Below are 18,721 nucleotides of genomic sequence, written 5' to 3'. Positions count from 1 at the left end.
CTAGCCAGCCTATCATCAGGGCAGCCACTTTTTGAGTGATGAGTGTCCTACAGGAACCAACAGCTGTATGTGCAAATCATGCATATAAATCAATTACCGGGGCCCTATGTACTTTAAATGCACCCATTAATTAAGCAATGTCAGACACAATGAACCGTGAAGTTCATTACATTTTTAGCATTCAAACCCAGGATTATTTGAAGAGTGCATGAGAGAGAGAGAGACTGGTTTACCTAATGATTAGCCCCATAGCTCAATGTCGGGCAGACGCCAGTGGAAATTTCAGGAAAGCTGTTGTGAGAGGAGACAGAACAGCAGTGAGCTGTCTCAGCAATCTACAAAACACGAAAGGGGTTGATCAAAAGGAGAGCGAGGAAAAACAACAACCACAATATGAGAGGTGTTGGCTGTAACTTTCAATAGATGCAAACTCTCACACAACCATCATGTACAAGTTCTACCTGCACGGTGGACTGATGTGTCACATTTTTTAATCTTCTCACTTTGCATTTTCTCACCAGTGTGCTCAATGAGCGCACGAATGAAACATGCAACATACAGCCACAAACAGGAGTATTAGAGTATTAGAATGAGTGGAGTGCAGTAGAATTTGCATCATGTATATGAAGTGTATATTATCATCTATAGCTAAACCAAACTGCATTTTAATTTCATCCAATAGTTGTGTAAAGGGTGTCACAAGCTCAAAAGTGTGTAAAATGTTCTTAATCCTAAAAAAAACCCAATTGTGGCTAAAACAGCCAAATGCAGGTGTTTTGTGTTTGGGCATACAGTTTGTGTGTCTGCATGCGCACATGTGTATCTGTGTGTGTGTGTCTGTGACCTCTATGTTTCTTCGTGCCAGGCTGTAGTTTGGTTCAAGTTGCTGTGAGATGACAGGAGAGGTTGGGGGGGTGGAGGGGGGAGCGCAGAGAGAAGAAGCTGGGCCCAGCTGCCTGGCATTAAGCAATGACCTCTGCATAATGAAAGATGGCGACAACATTTCCCACTCATTACAAGGTTCCACACTGTGACAAGATTTGCATATTCATATATTTTTCCCTCCACCTCCCCTCCCCTTTTTTCACCGCAAATTATTTTTCCTGTGAGCAGGACATCTGCCTCCCTGACACTACTCTGGAAGAGGAAAAATAAATAAATATGTGTGCAGAGAGGCACATGATCTATCCAGATGCCACAGAAATATGGCACGATGTTGACATTCTCGTACACCCAGACCGTGTGTGTTTTCCAGGGCTTAAGCACCAGGAAATCATGTTCGGGGTCAGTGGAGAAGAATACAGCTTGGGCAGGAAAACCTGACAGAGGTCTGGAATGTATATCTGTTTTGCATATTATTGTTCTACCGCAGCGACATAAATGCCACTGTAACACTGGTGTAGCAGGTTACGCACAGTTGGGACCAACTAAAATTCATGTCACAGAGGAGGGGATCAGTAGATGTGTTGCTGAACTGATTAGATCAGCTATTTAAGGCAACTAATTTGGGATCATCTTACAGCTGAGGTGAGATTTTTTTGTATAAAATATCAAAATAATGCATGTAATAATGATAAAGCCATGGGATATATATTTATTTACAATCCAAAGCTGAAAAACAACAAAAGTTTACTTTTTTTTTTACATTTTTAACTAGTAAAATGTGTATCCGTCACACAAAGAAAGAGGTTAAATGAGAGCAGTAGTACTTTGATTTAATATTAATATTATTCCAATATATATATATATATATATTATAAATAGATGAGAAGTGTAATGAACATATTTCAGGTACACATATTTAAGATGAATGTATCATCATACCTCCCTGATGCATATTATAGGTTTTCTCTGATCAAACAAAGCATCAGAACAAGCTCTTGTACTCCTTACAAGACATAATTACATTTCAACATCAAACAAAATTGTGCCTTAAATAAGGTTGAGTTAATAGAATATACGGACATGTATGCAAAGACGGGGTATGTACAAAGTTTTTCATCAAAAGAAATGCTTTAGTGGTTGACTTAAAAAAACAATCAGAAAAGGTTTGAAATGAGAAAAAAAAACCAAAGCAGCAAAAGTGGGATTTTGAATCCCCTTTATTTAGTTGAGCAACTTTAATTCAAATGAATCAGGCTCAGCTGCACCCGCCAACCGTGCCCGAAGAGTTGCCGATCTCAATGTGCAGCATAACGATCACCGCAGCACTTCTGAATACAAACTGTTTTATGTGAATACCTCAAGCTGAGGGCTACATAAATATAGAATTAGACAAAGTGTTATTTTTTTTCTTTTTATGTTTTATTTTTCCCCCCTTTTCTCACTCTCCAGCAACATCCCCAGGTTGGGTTGGCTCTAAGCAGATGCAGGCACTTACTTCAAAAAGTTGCAGCTCCCTTATGATAGCTCTGCAAAAAGGTTTTCTTTTAACTTAAATCAGCAAATGTGTGGAGTAGAGACCTAGCGGCGTGTTTCTCTCCCCCAGAAATAATTGCTCCCAGGGATCAATTTGAAATTTAAATTGTGGTGAAATGGTGTTTGTCATTAACAATCAAATATTTGAACCATTGAAATACCTTTGCCCCCTCTGTATCTGCAACCTCTGCCCCCAGTTGGAAAATATTGCAGAGGGCTTTGTTTTGATGATGATGAATTGAAAAGGTGGGGATACTTTCAGAAAACATCACACGAGAGAGAAAGCAGGAGGAGAAACAAAAGCCATTTATCATTTCTTTTTTAATTTATAGAAAAGTATTAACATATCAAAACAAATAGGAGACCGGTGGACTATTTCTGCTTTTTAGCTGTGTTAGGGTTTTTCTTCAAACCAACATCATGTTGCACACATTATTAAAGAAAGGAAGACAGAGACAAACCGGGAAAATATGAAAAAACAGGAGAGTTAGGTAAAAGGATAAGAAAAATATATATAGGGAGAGAGGGAGTGAGGTAGGACAAATGGAGAACGAGAAGAGCTTCCTGTCATCTCTGAGAGGCAGTGTCTCTGCTTAATGTTCATTAGGGGGCTGATTGAATTGGGGGGTGTAGCACTGTCACTGTTAATGGAGTGATCTCTAATTGGAGCGCATTAGCTCTATAGGTTCTGGGTAGTGTCAAAGGCAGACAGAAGGACAGGAACACAAGACTCTAACACATCTTGCTCAACACTGAAAATACACAAAAAATAAACCACAGCTCCTAATGTCATTACTTGAAGAGTATTTGCATAGAGAGATAAACAAATAATAAATTCCCAGTAGAGCTGTGCCAACATGTTGGACGTTGCTCATTTTATATTGCAGATGGACTGAAAGATCTAAAAATGTCACCTAATTTCTTCTAATTTCTCTTTTCCTCTTATGAAGATGTTTAGGCAGGAAAGGCCTACCAGAGCTCTGTGGATCACAAACAGAGGTGTTCAGTGTGTGTGTGTGTGTGTGTGTCTGAGAGAGAGAATGTGTTATGTTTGTGTGTCTATATGCACTGTGCACCTTGCCCCACGGCCATGACTGTGATGGTTTTAACATGGAGGTGAGGAGCAACTTCAAGGCCAAAGTCAGGTGTGTTCCTGATAATGACAAGTGCGAATGGCCTCTATCACCATCCAACAAGACCCAGAACTTGATCTGTAATGGCCGCCCATAAAGGAGAATCATCATCAATGAAAATGACAGGTTATTAAGATCCGATTTTAGGGGGGGCTATGGGTTTAGTATGATAGGTTAGCTATCTATAAAACCTTTAAAGTCGGCCCTCAACGACATCAGCCCGGATCCCCATCTCCTTGCGCCCTGTGCCAGAGACACATGCTAATAAGCTCACAACCTTTAATTAAGCAATATGTGTAAGTAGGCGGCCATTATGGCCTGATTTGTGAGCCACTTCATTACACTGAGCACCGGCTAGCAGACACATATTCAATACAAATCAAGCTGGCCTGAATATTATCCTGCTTAATGTGAGGCCAATATTGATATTTTATCACTGGTGTTCTGATTAGTGACTTTTAGAATCTTCATTTTTCATTGTGTTGGGGCAGCGCTGAACACCTGACAACCTGCATGCATTAGAAGTGTTGCTGAACATTGTTTCTTAGGTTACACATAGCTTATAGATTTACTTTTTTATGTTTGCTTGCATTATGGTAGCATTCAGAAGGATGTATCACAACACATTACAATATAATATACAGCACCGTTTTTGGTTATTTGGATATTTTTGTTATTTTGATGACTCAGCCTCAGGCTTCCAAGATTCTAAGTATATTAAGCATTTTCTTTCACTCTGTCATTAAAGTGTATAGTACCCAGGAAGTACTGCACAAAATATACAGTACACACTTGCGTTTTTTTCTACTGAATAAAGCTGTTGAAAAGTAGTTTCAACAGATTTTTTCTTTTTTTGCTATAGATTTATAGCACATTTTTTAAACTAATGGCAGCAATACAGCATTGGTAAGATTCATATTTTAATTTCTTAAATACACACACAAAAAAAAACATTAAAATATCCAAGAAATGTAACAACTCTGTATGTTTCAGAGAACTTAAGTCAAACAGATGGTTGATAAGACGACTTACATCAGTTTTAGGGTCTCTTCCCTTGCTTTGATATCATTGGTTGAGGTCTTGTTGTGCAAAAGTGGAGCCACACCCACTGGCTCCCACTGGCTCAACCCGATGGGACCCTGAGGGAACGAAACACTCAGTGAAACTGTATAAATTCTGTTAAACAAACAGCAGGAAGGAAAGGTTTGCTCAGGTAGAGGGTCACATGTGAGATAAGATGATGGGATCTACTTGTCTTTGTGTGCGCTTAAACATTGTGAAAACAGTTTTTGGTGGTTGGTAGGTTAATTCATCCAAATTCTATAACAACACTCACGCCCAAATAGCTTCTTCCGTTTCCGTAGCTGCTGGAGGGCGCTTGTGCCTTCCTTGTCCTGCCCCTGCTTGGCAGATCCCTGACCGGGGCACGGCACCATCCTGGTCGCACTGTCCACCCCCTCCATGTCTCCAACCACCTTCAGCAAAACCCCACACATGCAGTCAGTAATGCTCCTCCAGGCAGATGAACAGTGCAACAATGTTAAACCCAATTGTTACAGGAAACCCCGGGGCCTTATGTATCAAGCATGTCAAAGTACAGGTTGAACTTGGATGACAGTGATTCAGATTCGCAGGAGAACTGACATTTTCTTCCAGGCCTGCGAGTAGTTTTGTCATGCATAGTCTCCACCTCTGTCCTGGTGCTTAGAGTGAACTTGGAGGAGAAGCAGAAATGGAGACTTTATATGACACACTACCTCTTGTCCCAGAGGGGAAACAGCTCTCACAACACTTGGTTGGCCTACTTACAGTATGTACAGTCATATGAAATACTACTTAAATCTCACTGCTATGAGCTGTGATAAAATAATAAAGCTTACCTTTGTCAAAAAAAAACTCTAACTATATTTTTACCATATATATATCATGGGTTAAGTCTAAATTATGTCTGAATTCTTTCCACACAGCTATATATTACAGCTATATATTTCATAACAGCAGCATCAAGTATGTGGTGTCAAAAATGTAGGCAGGCTCTTTTCAAAAGTTGCAAATTACACAGATAGAACAGCAATTGAGCAAACTTGAAAAATGTGCCACAGAGTGCTTCTTTATCTAAAACTAGTATAAACTTGCCAGATAATTATATGCAGTATACTTTGGAGAAGTCCTCCTGCTAAGCAGATATGGCTGCCAGGGAGGCATTAATCTCCTCATGCAACATACAGTAAGTAGCCAAGGACATTCCCTTCTCCCTCTCTTCTCTCTGTGTCTCTTGTAGCCACACACACCACATGAAGAAAAGACAGCACACACACACACACACACACACACACACACACAGAGCATAGAGAGCACACTCACTTCCTGTATAAATCATATTCATATTTCTGAGGGCTGCTGATGACCTCACGGCAAATGAAGCGTGGGTCCTCAGCTCCGCAGCGGCAATCAAACGTGCAGCAGAGTAATTACAAAAGAGGGGTAGGAGGGAGAATTGATGCGGTTTGTCAATTAATGTTGCTGCAAGGTGTTTTTCGAAAGGTTAACTTCTTCATATTCTCTGCATGCTAAATTAGGTCAATATTGGTCTGGCGAAGAAGCGTCTTCATGTGCAAACGGACGGTGGGCTGAGTCATGGAGAGCTGAGACAAAGGCTCCTTATTAATGAGAGATTTCATGGCATATCATGATGATGAGGCGTCCCTTATGAAACTTTGCATTGCTCTGCCTTCCATTTCTTATTTTATCTGATCATCGTCATCGATGTCATTATTGTCATCTTCATATATATCTGCTGTGGCACGGTTGTTAGAAAAATCTACATACCACAAAGGTGATATCCTCTACTTGTTACATAAAACGTGCATAATACAACAAAGTCATCCCTTTTAAGGTTAAAATAATAAAATGTAATAGAGTTAAAACCATACAATGTGAATAAACGGCATACCTTTTGTCTCTATAAACAGTTAAGCACATCCAAAAAGAGAAGAGAGAGAAAAAAAAAAACAGCTGAAATTGCAGCGAAAAGTGTTTTTATTTATACAAGTCGCTGGAGATGCTCATCATCAGCGTTTTTTCCGAGCCATAAATAATTTGCGGAGAGAGGTAATATTCAAGCTGGCAGAGCCTTAGTTGTGCATCTTTAATGGAAGTTTTACAGAAGCTGAGCCAGTTCTTGCATATGCTGCTGCCTCCCATATGGAGGAAAGGAGTCTAAAGGAGCACAGTTGGCTTGTCCTATCTTTTTATAAGTCCATCGACACTTAAATGCTAGCCCGGGAGAAAAAACGACACAGGGGGACATAAACCCACTGTGGTTTTAGGAGGGAAGATAATGACTTTGCCTGCATTAATTTCTTCATCAGCCATCTTGTTTCTTCAGACGGAGTGGTTATGAGGCCTTCTCTGAAGGTCCTAGGTTATATAGATGCATTTTCCTGCATAATTTCGGCCCCAACAGTTGTTGTCAGCAGTGCATTTTGCGAGTTGGCAGCTGTGGAACATCTGTTTATAGGTAATGAGTGTTTGAAAAGCTACACCTCACTTTACCTTTAATGTCTTTTATTGGAGCACACTGATGGGAACGTTGCTTTAACTTTTTGTATTGTTGTGCTTCAGCTAGAAGATTCCTTCAACATGGTCAATATCACACCTGCCTTGGGCGAAACGTTGAATGAGAGCATATGATGGATCATTAATATTAACTTTCTTTAAACAGAATTCAATATGCAAGTCAATAAAGACTTCATTATAGTGATATTTTACTGCACACCCACAACTTCAAATTCACTCCTCACACTCAATTCCTACTTCTTGCTAACGATGCAACACAGAAAGAAAAAGAAAACTTTCAGTCAACATAGCTAGTTCAATAATGGCTGAATAAACAAGAGACACATTTAGTTTTGCGTGACTTTTACTTAGTGTTTCACTCTTCAGCAAATCAAACAGAACACACCTCATTGTTCTGTTCGTTCCAAACAGTGTCTATAGCTCTGGGCACTTCTTCCAGGACTTGTTTTTTAAGGTGTTCGTTTAGACAAATTTTGGGTGTAAATGTGTGGGTATTATGCAAATCTACTGGCCCCTGGAGCTGTGGTCATGTTAGTCTAAGGGAGGAGCAGGTCCTTCAGGGCATTGGTGTCCAGGACACTGCCTGCAAAAACAGAGCCTAGGGGAAATGAGCCATCCGTCAATATTTCCTCAGTAAATGGAAAAAGACTTCTTAAGTAGCAGGATTAGTCTTTTAACTAACTGAGACAGAGAATGGAGTCACATTATTACACAGTCAGATGAAGTTAAATATTTTTTGTCACTGTCAACCTCCTATTACAAGTGTCATCCACACTAATGATCAAGATTTCAAAACAGAAATATACTGTTAAGATGATAAGAAAAAACAAAGGGGTATTTTCTGTTCTGCAAAACAAAAGTAATGATATATTAAAGCTTTGCAATAAGTATAATCCTGTGTGAAGACATCACATATACTTAGGCATATTTGGCTGAAAGTACAACAAATTGCATTAGTCTTTATTGCTTGAACAGGATCAACACAACATAACACTTATTCTGGTATCATGGCAGTGTAACCACATCACCATAAAACATGCTATTATTCGGATAACTGAATAAAGTAATAAGCCTATACAGGAAAACCCATAAAATTGCTTTAACATGTCATAAATCTAAGAATGGGGATGGGGGGTGGGGGGGACTTCCCTACCTTCCTTTGGTCACCGCATCTAATGGTAGAGCTTTTTTCTATTTCATTCTATATTTTTTAATCTATTTAATTTTTGTAGAAGTGCCTACACGGCTGTTATTTCTCTCTGAGGAGCTGTCACCTTACATCTGAAGGCCAGTTTGTACACAGCACCCTGTCGCATGTGTATATCGCTGCCAGAATTATATAAAGCACTAATAAAATCAGCTCAAGTGTTCTTCCGAGTGCTGGGGATGCCCTTTGGTGATTCCTGGATCTTGCTCTATACATAAAACAGGTCTATATATTCAGGGGAGAATTAGTTTTGAATATGTAAAGTGGGGGTCCGTGCTGCAAGGCGAAGGGGAATGGCATAGTGCTCTCTTGGCAATGCTGTGGATCGGTGTTATCGCTCCCCACTACCAGCGGGTGAAAGAGGATGCCATCGGCATCTCTTGCTGCTGGAGGTCCTTGCCTGTTAAGTTGCAAAGAACAGACCGCAACACCCAAGGGACACAATGTGTGTGAGAAAAAGAGAGCAACAGAGAGAGTAAGATAGAGTGTATTTGTGTGTATGTTTTTTCCAAGGACAGTAACATCTATTGTTCACATAAGGCGGCCTCTATGAAACTCTCTTCTCAGTTTAAAGAATGGAGGGTCAGCAGGTTAGAAAGAAAACTAAGGTTATGTGTGTTGTGGTTGTAGGTGTAGTATTTATATATGTCAGCATCTGCATTTGTGCATGTTTTTTGTGCAGGAATTGAGAATCTGTATATGTGTCTGTGTCAATGTGTGTGTGCTCAGTTTGACTATAAACAACTCCCCCCCAGATGTCTCATCTGCTATGCACAGGTCTAGAGGCTACACACACACACACATACACACACACAGACTGTGCGACACCAGTAATAAATATACCATGCTGTGTGTTTACTCACATAAGCTCACCATCACTCAAGTTATGACGGAGAACCATTAGAACGCAACAGAGCCTCAGAGCTAATTGCAGCACATATAACCCCCCTCCTTCCTCACTCCTCTGACATTCAAACTTCAAAATATTAATTTTGTTGGGATGATCCAGGTTGCTCTTGGGGGACTGACAGAATGATTGAGGAAAGGAATGAATTCTTGCTACTGCAGGAGTCACAAAGCACTACTTTTAATTAGGCAGCAATCTGTGAATCAGTCTGTTTCTGACCTGCCAGTCTTGTTGGAAGTTGGTAGACATGAGGAGCTTTGTTTAAGTTACTGACTAATTACAGCACACAGTAAAGTGAAGTAGAATGGTGCTTTGTTGTTTCAGTAAATGACATTTCATCATAAGTCAGAATGTAGTGTTAAACAGGATGAGGTGCTCGAGTTTATATCACAACATACAAACTATAAATTATTGTCACTATGGAGGCAGAAGAGACCAAGAAAAGAAGAGAGTTTTGTTGACTAATATTTGGCGAGCACTAGTTACACTGACATGATGAACTAAGTCTTGATTTGTGTCTCAAGGCAAATCCTGTCATTTTTGTTTGAAAAGAGGTCATAATTTCAAATCTGGTTTTGCCCAAGGAAAACATAAAAATCAGTCACGGTTATTCACCCTTTCACACCACAGAGCTGTACTGTTGTCTTTTTATTGTACTGAATGAGGAACTAGCATCTAGTTACTGCATTACTGCATCTATCTCTCTCCTCTCTCGCCAGAGAGGGAGGAGAGAGAGGGGAAAGAGGGGAGTGTTTTGTGAACCTCCAACGCATCTCTCCACCCTCTTCTTCTCCCCTCCCATTGTTCTTTTCTCTGAATTTCTCTCTATTTTAAGATGCAAACTTCTGTGGAAGGAAGACAAAAAAAGAGAGAGAAAATGTGGGGGAAAAAAGATAAGACAGAAAAATACTCTCAAATTTAACTAACCATGTAAACTTCACCTGATTTATTACATGATATATAGAATACTCTAAAAAAAATGTCACTTGACATTTTGTACAATTCATGCTCATAATAATTAGGTTATTTCCAAAAATCTATATATTTTAATACAGATCCAGATACAAATGAAAGCCGTTTTTTTTCTGGTATTAAAATAACAGATTTAGAGGACTGTGTAACCTTGACAGAGGTATGTGCTCTCTGTAGTGAGGTGCTTAATGCAGTGGACTGACTGTACAAGTCCCTTTAATTCTGCAAAGGCTATTGCACTCAATCCCACCACTAATATCATAGATTGAGCAGATTAGAGTAGATTGATCAGGAATATAGTCAAATAAAACTCATGTTTCTCACATTTTCAGCAGAAAAACAGAAATAAAAACCTTGATCATTATGTATAATCAAGGTTTTTATTTCAAGTATGTTGTGGCCATGTATGGACATTGATATCCCACCTCGATGATAGCCCCATCTGGTTGTCGGAGGAAGTGCCTGTATCTTTGTTTGAGACCGCTCAGGTACAGGGTGTAGACTGCCACATGGATGCTGGTGTCGCCCTCTGGTAAGGGGTAACCCTCCCTATGCGAGTCATGAATGGGGGCTGCAGAGCCCACCAAGGGGTCCTCTGCGGTCCAGATATGGTCGTAGACTGCCACCTAAACAAGCACACACATGAAGGGAGATAATGTCTGAAGTGAAAATGGTCTGCATTTAAAAGTTAGTTTGTGTTGTAGTGAAATTAAACCCAGAAGACACACAGAAAGCAAACTAATGTAAATTTGATAAAAGAGGGAAGTTTTCAAAAAGGTCTGTCCTCTTAAGCACAAAAAATGTCTCCATCAAACTTGCAACGCATTCACGTGAAAATACTTTGCAGCCTTCAACACACTGTATGTTTTTGTTAAGTGTGTGACCATATACTATACATGTGGGAGAATTTCTCAAATGACATGAAAATAAGTGCCTATTTCATGAAGACAACGCATTATTAAAAAGCCAGATACTATGTTCTAAACCCTCCCATCTAAACCGCTGTGCTGTTCATTTTAATTACATACAACTGCAGCCACCAAATAAGCACCAGTGGCGTATAGTACATCAGCGCGCTAATTCCTAATAGTGCATGAGTCCTATGGGGCCTGATCCGTGGCAGGTAAAGAGACAGGTTGTGTTTGTGATCATGCATACATATGTGTAATTCTGGTGGCAGGCTTATTTAGGACTCTTTCTGTGTGTGTGCATGTGTGTGTTGGGGGATAACACACCTGTAATGCACTGCCCTTCTCTATTAGGGTGAGACACGGGGAGCAAGCGGAGCGTGTAACATGTTATATAGGTCATGTAACTCGAAGTCATCCATGTGTGAAGATCATGGAAGCTCTCTCCCTCTCTCATAGTGTCTGCTGGTGAAGGTTTGAATGTCTACTGAACATGCATTGCAGTAGATCTTATACATCATATTAACTAAAAGCGAAAGTCATTAATACCAAACATACATAAAGTAGATATAATGTGAATGGAACTCTTTTGTCCTAAATAGGTCTCAAATTCATATTCCAGTCTGCAAAGCATAGGCCAATTAGTCACAAGGCCTCCACTTGACATCACACACCTATGCAAGCATATCACACATCTAAAAACTTTAACTTTACTTTCATCTGTGTGTGTGGGTTTAGTTCACTGTCAGTCACTACTGCCTATGTAAGAGATCTTTCAAGCGTGTGTATGTGTGTGTGTGTGTTTATATGTGTACATGTATGTATTATAGGGGGCCATATAGGCCGTAATTCCTTCAATTCTGACATCACAGTCTCAGACTTGTGAAATCCTCATACACACACACATAAAGCCACACACACACACACACACACACACACACACACACAGTCGTGTTTCCATCACTTCAGAGGACATTACATTGACTTACATTCATTTTTTGGAGACTTATTCTAACCCTAACCATAACCACTATTTGCCTAACCTGAAACCTTATCCTAACCTTAATATAACCATAAATGCACCTTAAACTTTAAACCAAGTCTTCACCCTAAAATTAATGATTTACATTAAAGGGACTTGCTTTTTGTCCGCATAAGGGAAGTGAATCCCCACAACATGACTGTATAAACACACACACACACACACACACACACACACACACACGCACACACAGAGTCAGAGTCACCAAGAGGAGGAAGTTTTTCAAGTAGTTTGTGAAACTCAAGGTGACCCCCTAATTGGCTGCGTAATTATGATTCGTCTAAAAATACAGAAAAAGGAAAAAGGCAAACTCATTCAGCAGGCCATGAGTGGCAGGGTCAAGCTGAAGGAGAGGTTTAATTTGGTGGTGTATCGATGTCACCCCACACTTATAAACGGTTAGCCAAACACAACTCTAGGCACTTCACAGAGAAAACAGTGGGAGCCATTACCCCTCTTGTAATTAGAGACATTGCATAAACTGCAAAGCAGACAGCTCTATGAGAAGAAAGGAACTCATTGTCAAAATGTCAGAGTCACAAGTGCAAAGAGAAAGAGGACTTGCCAGGAATATTGGAGGAAGGTATGTTTGTGTGTGTGTGTGTGTGTGCATGTGTGTAAGGGGGAGGTGGGGACGCCGCTCATTATGAAATCGCCTCAACTGTGCCTTGCCTCCAGCTTGGCCTCGGCCCACACTGGGGGAAAGTGATTACCTGAATTTCTTAAGTAATCAGCACCTCTGCAAGGCAGCAATCAGTGTGTTTGGATAGTGTGTGTATGTTGGTTTGGTGTTTTTTTTTTTTTTCTCTTTTTTTTTGAGGAAACACAACTGGGAGTGTGCAGAAAATCCTAGATCTCCTCCTATGTAGTGACTCTCACCTTGTTCACGATACAGTAAGAAATTACAAACATTTAAAGTCACGAATCTGGCAATAAGAAAACATCCTTTTCCACTCCACCGGGCAAATGGGGGTGTGACCCCGTTGAGGTCCCAGTCCAGGATTTATAAACCAAGCTGTACAGTGGTGATAGAAACACCATGGATACAGCCTCCATGCTCTAAGTCACTTTGGTTAAACGCACCTGCTTAAATTCCCTTGTGTGGTGTGCATGTGTATGTATTTTGGCTTGCATGAAAATAGATTTTTTTGATGTTAGCCATGCCACCATCCTACGCTAATTAGCACATGAAATCCACTTGACAAGACTAGACAAAAGCCTGAAAAGGTGTTTGTGTGTTCGGTTTGGGTGATGCCATTTCATGCAATGCACCATGGCTCTCAGGATGCATCATTGCTGAGACACAAAAAGGAAAGAGCATTAGAGGGCCTGTCTGCTCTGCACTACTCTGTTCTGGTCTGTTGTGTTGCGTTATGGCGCTAGCCTGGCTTCTAGCCCTAGCTTGAGTGCTCTCTCCACTCCACCATTGTTCCATTTGATAGCACTAAGTGACTGATTTAGGTTCAATGCCTGCATGGAGCAGACAGGCCAGCTGTGGGTTAAGCAGATAGCATTCAAGTGAGCTAACCCAATTCAAACCCAATCAAGCCGGGATTTATTGTTGAGGTCTGTATTTAGAAATCTGATAGAGTCTGCATCAGTCCCTTGACTTGCATCAGGAGAGACGGGCCTTATTTCTTTTAGTGGAGGACTATAAACGGCAAACCATGTTTTCCAGCAGGGACATAAATTTCAGGATTTGTAGACATTACCGCAAATGTACACAGAGAATGGGAGGGAGGGGACAGGGGCACAGGAAGTGGGGATGGCACAGCTGCAGACATGGCTCCACGGTTCACAAATATAGTCTGTCTTTCTGGGTGAAGATGCAATTTCACACTTACCGAATCATACCATACCACATATGAAAGCACAATAAAAGCAATCAGTGCTTAAATACAGGCGCCTGTGGAAAGGTTTTCTTTTTTAAAAAATTTACTGTGACTTGTAATAAAATTTGACTGACGTGTCAATCATTTTTATTCAAGTGTGCGCAACTATAAGGTCTGTCAAGAGATGGATTTGGAATCCTTGTCACTGATATCTGTTTTGTTTGAGGCCAAAAAAAGGCATCACTGCCTCAGAGATAAAAGGATAAATGCACTACATTCTAAAAAGGATATTATATTGTGTTATATTTAAAAAGTGACCCATATTCATACCTAAATTAGGATTTAAACTTGCATCCAACAGCTAAAAAGAGGGCAGACAGTTTCTGGGAATTAAATAGTAATTTTCCACTGGGTGACATACTGATCTAGTAATAGTTGTCTGTGAGACATACAGTATATTTTATATATTTGTCTCACACTTCCTTGACTGTCACAAATATCATTGGCTGACATTTTCCTCCATTTTGTGACATGTGGGATATAAACACAGTGTCTGGAGTTGACCATTATTAAAAAAGGCGTGTCCCTGCTGACAACCAAAACAGTTCCCAAACTCGACCCCACGACCTTGCAAAAAACTAAGCAATTTTCCACTCATAATCAAAACACAGCGTCAAAATGGGAGCTAATCAGAGGCCTAGGGAGCAAATCTGAAGTCACCCACCGTCTACTAATGTTTCCTTAAATCCACCATTTTGAAAACACTGCCATAGGCTGGGATGCATCACCGATTAATAAACACAAACTAACAAGGCCCTAGAGTGAGTTATCCATACTGTAGGTATTAAATATTAAGCTTTCATTGGCAAAAGTGTGAATTTATACTGTATGTGTGTCCACATTAGCTAAAATTGGAACACATTTGCTTGCACTTATACTGTATGATGCATCAGTACCTATGTACATGTATGTGTGACTGAACTGGAGGGAGAAGAAAAGTCTCCATGGGCTGGCAGGTTGAGCCGGGCTGGCGACTGTCCAGGACAGGAGCCTAAGGCGTGGGCACAAACCGGCCTGTCAGTCCCCCTGATCCCTTAATGATTGATCCAAACTAGATAGCCATCATTACCATTCATGCACTCTCTCTTCCCCAGGTCTCCCTTTCTCAGTCTAATTTTACCTTCTATTTGCATGTTCCCATGAACTAATTAAATCTTTGCCTTCCCTCTCTCTCTCTCTGTCTCTCTATCCCACTCTCTCTGTCTTTTTTTTTTTCGCTCTCTGTGTCCATTGGTATGAAAAATAATGCAGCACATTTTTGGCACATTATTATGTATGAAATGTGAGGGCATAATGTATTCCAGTTGGTTGAAGTTCTCTAGACCCTGTCTGTAATGAGCACAACAGAAGTAGACTTGCTACACTCTGCCTCTCATTTCTCCCATCTCGGTCTCTCTCTCCATCTCCCCCTCTAAAGACAAAAGCTGCTGACCTTCCATCTGTCTACCACCCACACGCTTTCCTCAGCCTTTTCCCACCCTTCACGCAAATTCATACATAGGAGGGCTAGGGTTTTCTCCTGTCACTGCCATGATCCTTTTGGTTTGTAGTTCTGTCCCACTTGGCTTTAATTTACAGTGGGAAAATAATTAGAATCTCACTTTTGCGAAGAGTGGAGTGAAAATGTAAACAATGCTTCCCTGCGGGCGGGTGCTTCATCACTTTGACAGGTGCATTTGAATTTGCCTGGGTGGCGGACAGGCTTGGTTATTTATGTGTCAGTCGCACATGGAAGCCCCGGCTGTGGCTGGGACTACATTTGGGACGGAGACTAAGGAAGAGATTTGAGCTCTCTGGAGTGAGGGATGTGGGTTTGGAAATGGGAGGGAGCTAAGGATGGTGCTGGTGCTGGACCTGGTGCGTTGAATGGGGCTCTGGCTGGTTCTGGCACTGTAGGGGAAAGAGGCAGGAGTAGGAATGGAGCTGGATGAGGTGCTGTGGCTTAGGAGAGATTTAAAGCTACAGTGGGGAGAGGGATGAGGATGGTGAAGAAGACTGATACCTGTTGAAGGCTAGATTCAGAGTAAGGTATGGCTGGGACTGGCTAGATGTGGATGTGCTTAAATTGGGGCTAAGCTTGTAAGTGGATATCAAGGAAAATGTTTATGGGCTGGCTTTTATGGCCTGGCACCAGCATGTTATAATACGTCTGGATCACATGTAGAGCTTCCAATGTAAAATGAATGTTTTGAGTGCATTAAGTACTTCGGAATGTTTTATAAGGTGCCAAGTCTCCTGTTTGTTAGCCAACATTCTCTAATTAAAATTTGATGCTAAAGATGAACCAGATCTGAGTCATGTTGGCTGGAAATATTGCACAGAAGCATTGGTGTAGTTTGTCAGGAACATTTGGAATTAGTTGGGATAAGTAATTGAGTAGTTGTAGATTGTATTGATGGGATACTCCACCACTATGCTAGTTTGATACCACACAGGGATTCCAAGATTTATTATGGAAGGGTAGGAGTGCCCTGAAGTCCGGTGCTACACAAGGTATCACACTGTGCAAATGCAGTTTTTAGATATGTTGCATTCCCCGGCACCATATTGTCATTGTGATTTAATAACCAAAGAGGACACACTTAATTTCTTTGAATTTATTTAAATAATGCAGAGACGTTTGCCAGAATCTTGACAAATGTGTTCATTATTGGTTCTCTTTCTATGTATGCGATCAAACCTATGTGACTTCTGACCATCTTTCATAGCTTGTGGCCAAGCTATGGTAGCTCATAACCAAGTACATGCACAGCCCTATAAGAGCTAGCTGGTCAACTGGTCATGACAATGGATGAGGCCTAATGGTGTCCATGATGCTTTTCATTAACGCAAAACTCTAGATTTTGAGGGAAAGGATCGTTTCCTTTTGTATCAAGCAAATATAATATCTGGACAACAGAAAGCCAAATATGCAGTGATGAGAGTATATCAGCATTCTGAATTGTAGGCCCTATAGAATTTGCTTATTTGCTAATGACAACTTTATCAACCACTGTATGAAAGCTACTGTATCTTAAATCAGACCACTAAACAATGATTTCCAATAACAATATCTTTTCTATCTTTTGTTTTCATTATGGAGCCACATTAGACACAGATTTTTTTGTGCATTTCAAAACAAAGGGCAGTCACAACATGAAGATACAGTGGGCACGCAAGCACTGATAAGGCAGAAAGGAGCATCAATGATTATTGCCTAGTGAGAGAAGAGGTAGACAGGGTTGCTTCTTTTGTCCACAGATCCTCATCCACGCACACACAGAAACAGTAACACTCATCTACATGCTAACACACACACACACACACACACACACACACACACACACACACACACACACATCCTTGCTCACAAACAAAGCCTCACACAGTGAAGCAACGCATGCGTGCATCTCCAACGCCTGCGGGCGCTTGGGGCTAGGCAGCAGGGAGTGGGGGGAGGGAGGGAGGGGAGGGCTGTGGGGAGATGGGCAGGAGGGGAGGAGGGGTGAGAGGAGTGTGTACTGTGCAGAGGCTCTCTAAGCTATAGAGGGTCAATCCCTCCACTCCACCACCATCACCACCCTGTCTGTCAGAGCTGGCCCGGGTTCAAGGCCTGTTTGCTGAGCACTGGGTTCATACCACATTCACAGACACAGACTGTATGTAGGCACACAAACACATGTGCCAACATGGGTTCATGGACACACGAACCAATACAAATGCACACTGGGTTCACACACTCACACACCATTTGAAATAATAGGCACATACTGTACACTGTAGTACAGATGCACAAGCTTTATACGTCAAGGGTCACTCTGCACAAATGCTCATTCACAAAGATATTAATGAATGCACATATACACACAGAAACATAAGCACACACTGGGTTATTTGCCACACACACACACACACCCACACACACACACACACACACACACACACACACACACACACACACATACAAGGCCAAGAAAGGCTACAGCACATTGCACATGACTGGGAACAGGCTTAACCACAAAGCATAAAAGACCACCGACATACATGCATGGATAAGCCAAGCAATGTCAGCCATTAGAATGGAAATAGATATGCTATTATTGTAAATTTGGCCAATATGTGGACGGTCGGCAGATATAATTGGAGCAGCTTGAAAATGGCATGGATGCACACTGTCTGCGTTGGGCCTGATTTGGCTGAAGCAAAGGTCTGTGTCTGGTTAAACGCACCACTGGACAAGACAGGCCACCCATTCATATTTGCATGCAGGGACACACACATATGCACATACACGTACACACAGAGTGACAAAATGGCTTGCAAGCTACAGTAGCTTTCATCCACCCTTCTCTCATTACTGTGCCTATAAAGCAAAGATCACTGTCTATAAATATTTCAACTTGAATAATCATAGTGCAATCATACACTCCATCCAAAAGTAGCACAGACCAAATTGGACTTCGAGAAAAGATAAACAAGCAACAATGACTATATTTACAGTCAGAATAAACTGAACGACTTTAAAAGAGATTATCCAGAGAGATAGTATCTCTGAGTGCCTGAGATAATCCAGAAAATAAGATATGCATAATTTACTGTTACTAATCTCCTTTGCAGAAAATAAAGCCTACTCTGAGCCTACAGTAAACAACTCAGATAGCAGCCCATCTTTTACTTCCACACC

General features: G+C 41.0%; 1 protein-coding gene across 1 annotated transcript in view; it reads right to left on the bottom strand.

Moving 5' to 3' along the window:
- Positions 1–852: 852 nt before the first annotated feature.
- ofcc1 (orofacial cleft 1 candidate 1) overlaps positions 853–18,721 on the bottom strand; it is a 95,794-nt gene continuing 77,925 nt past the window's right edge. The window contains exons 22-25 of the mRNA XM_042399661.1: positions 10,642–10,842; positions 4,888–5,026; positions 4,584–4,690; positions 853–976 (exon numbers count right to left, since the gene is read on the bottom strand). Of these exons, the coding sequence (XP_042255595.1) occupies positions 4,617–4,690; positions 4,888–5,026; positions 10,642–10,842 (414 nt within the window). The 3' untranslated portion in view covers positions 853–976; positions 4,584–4,616. The remainder of the gene's footprint in view (positions 977–4,583; positions 4,691–4,887; positions 5,027–10,641; positions 10,843–18,721) is intronic.

Source organism: Thunnus maccoyii, chromosome 21, assembly GCF_910596095.1.
Source record: "Thunnus maccoyii chromosome 21, fThuMac1.1, whole genome shotgun sequence".
Taxonomy (NCBI): Eukaryota; Metazoa; Chordata; class Actinopteri; order Scombriformes; family Scombridae; genus Thunnus; species Thunnus maccoyii.
This window is presented reverse-complemented; position numbering and strand designations above follow the sequence as displayed.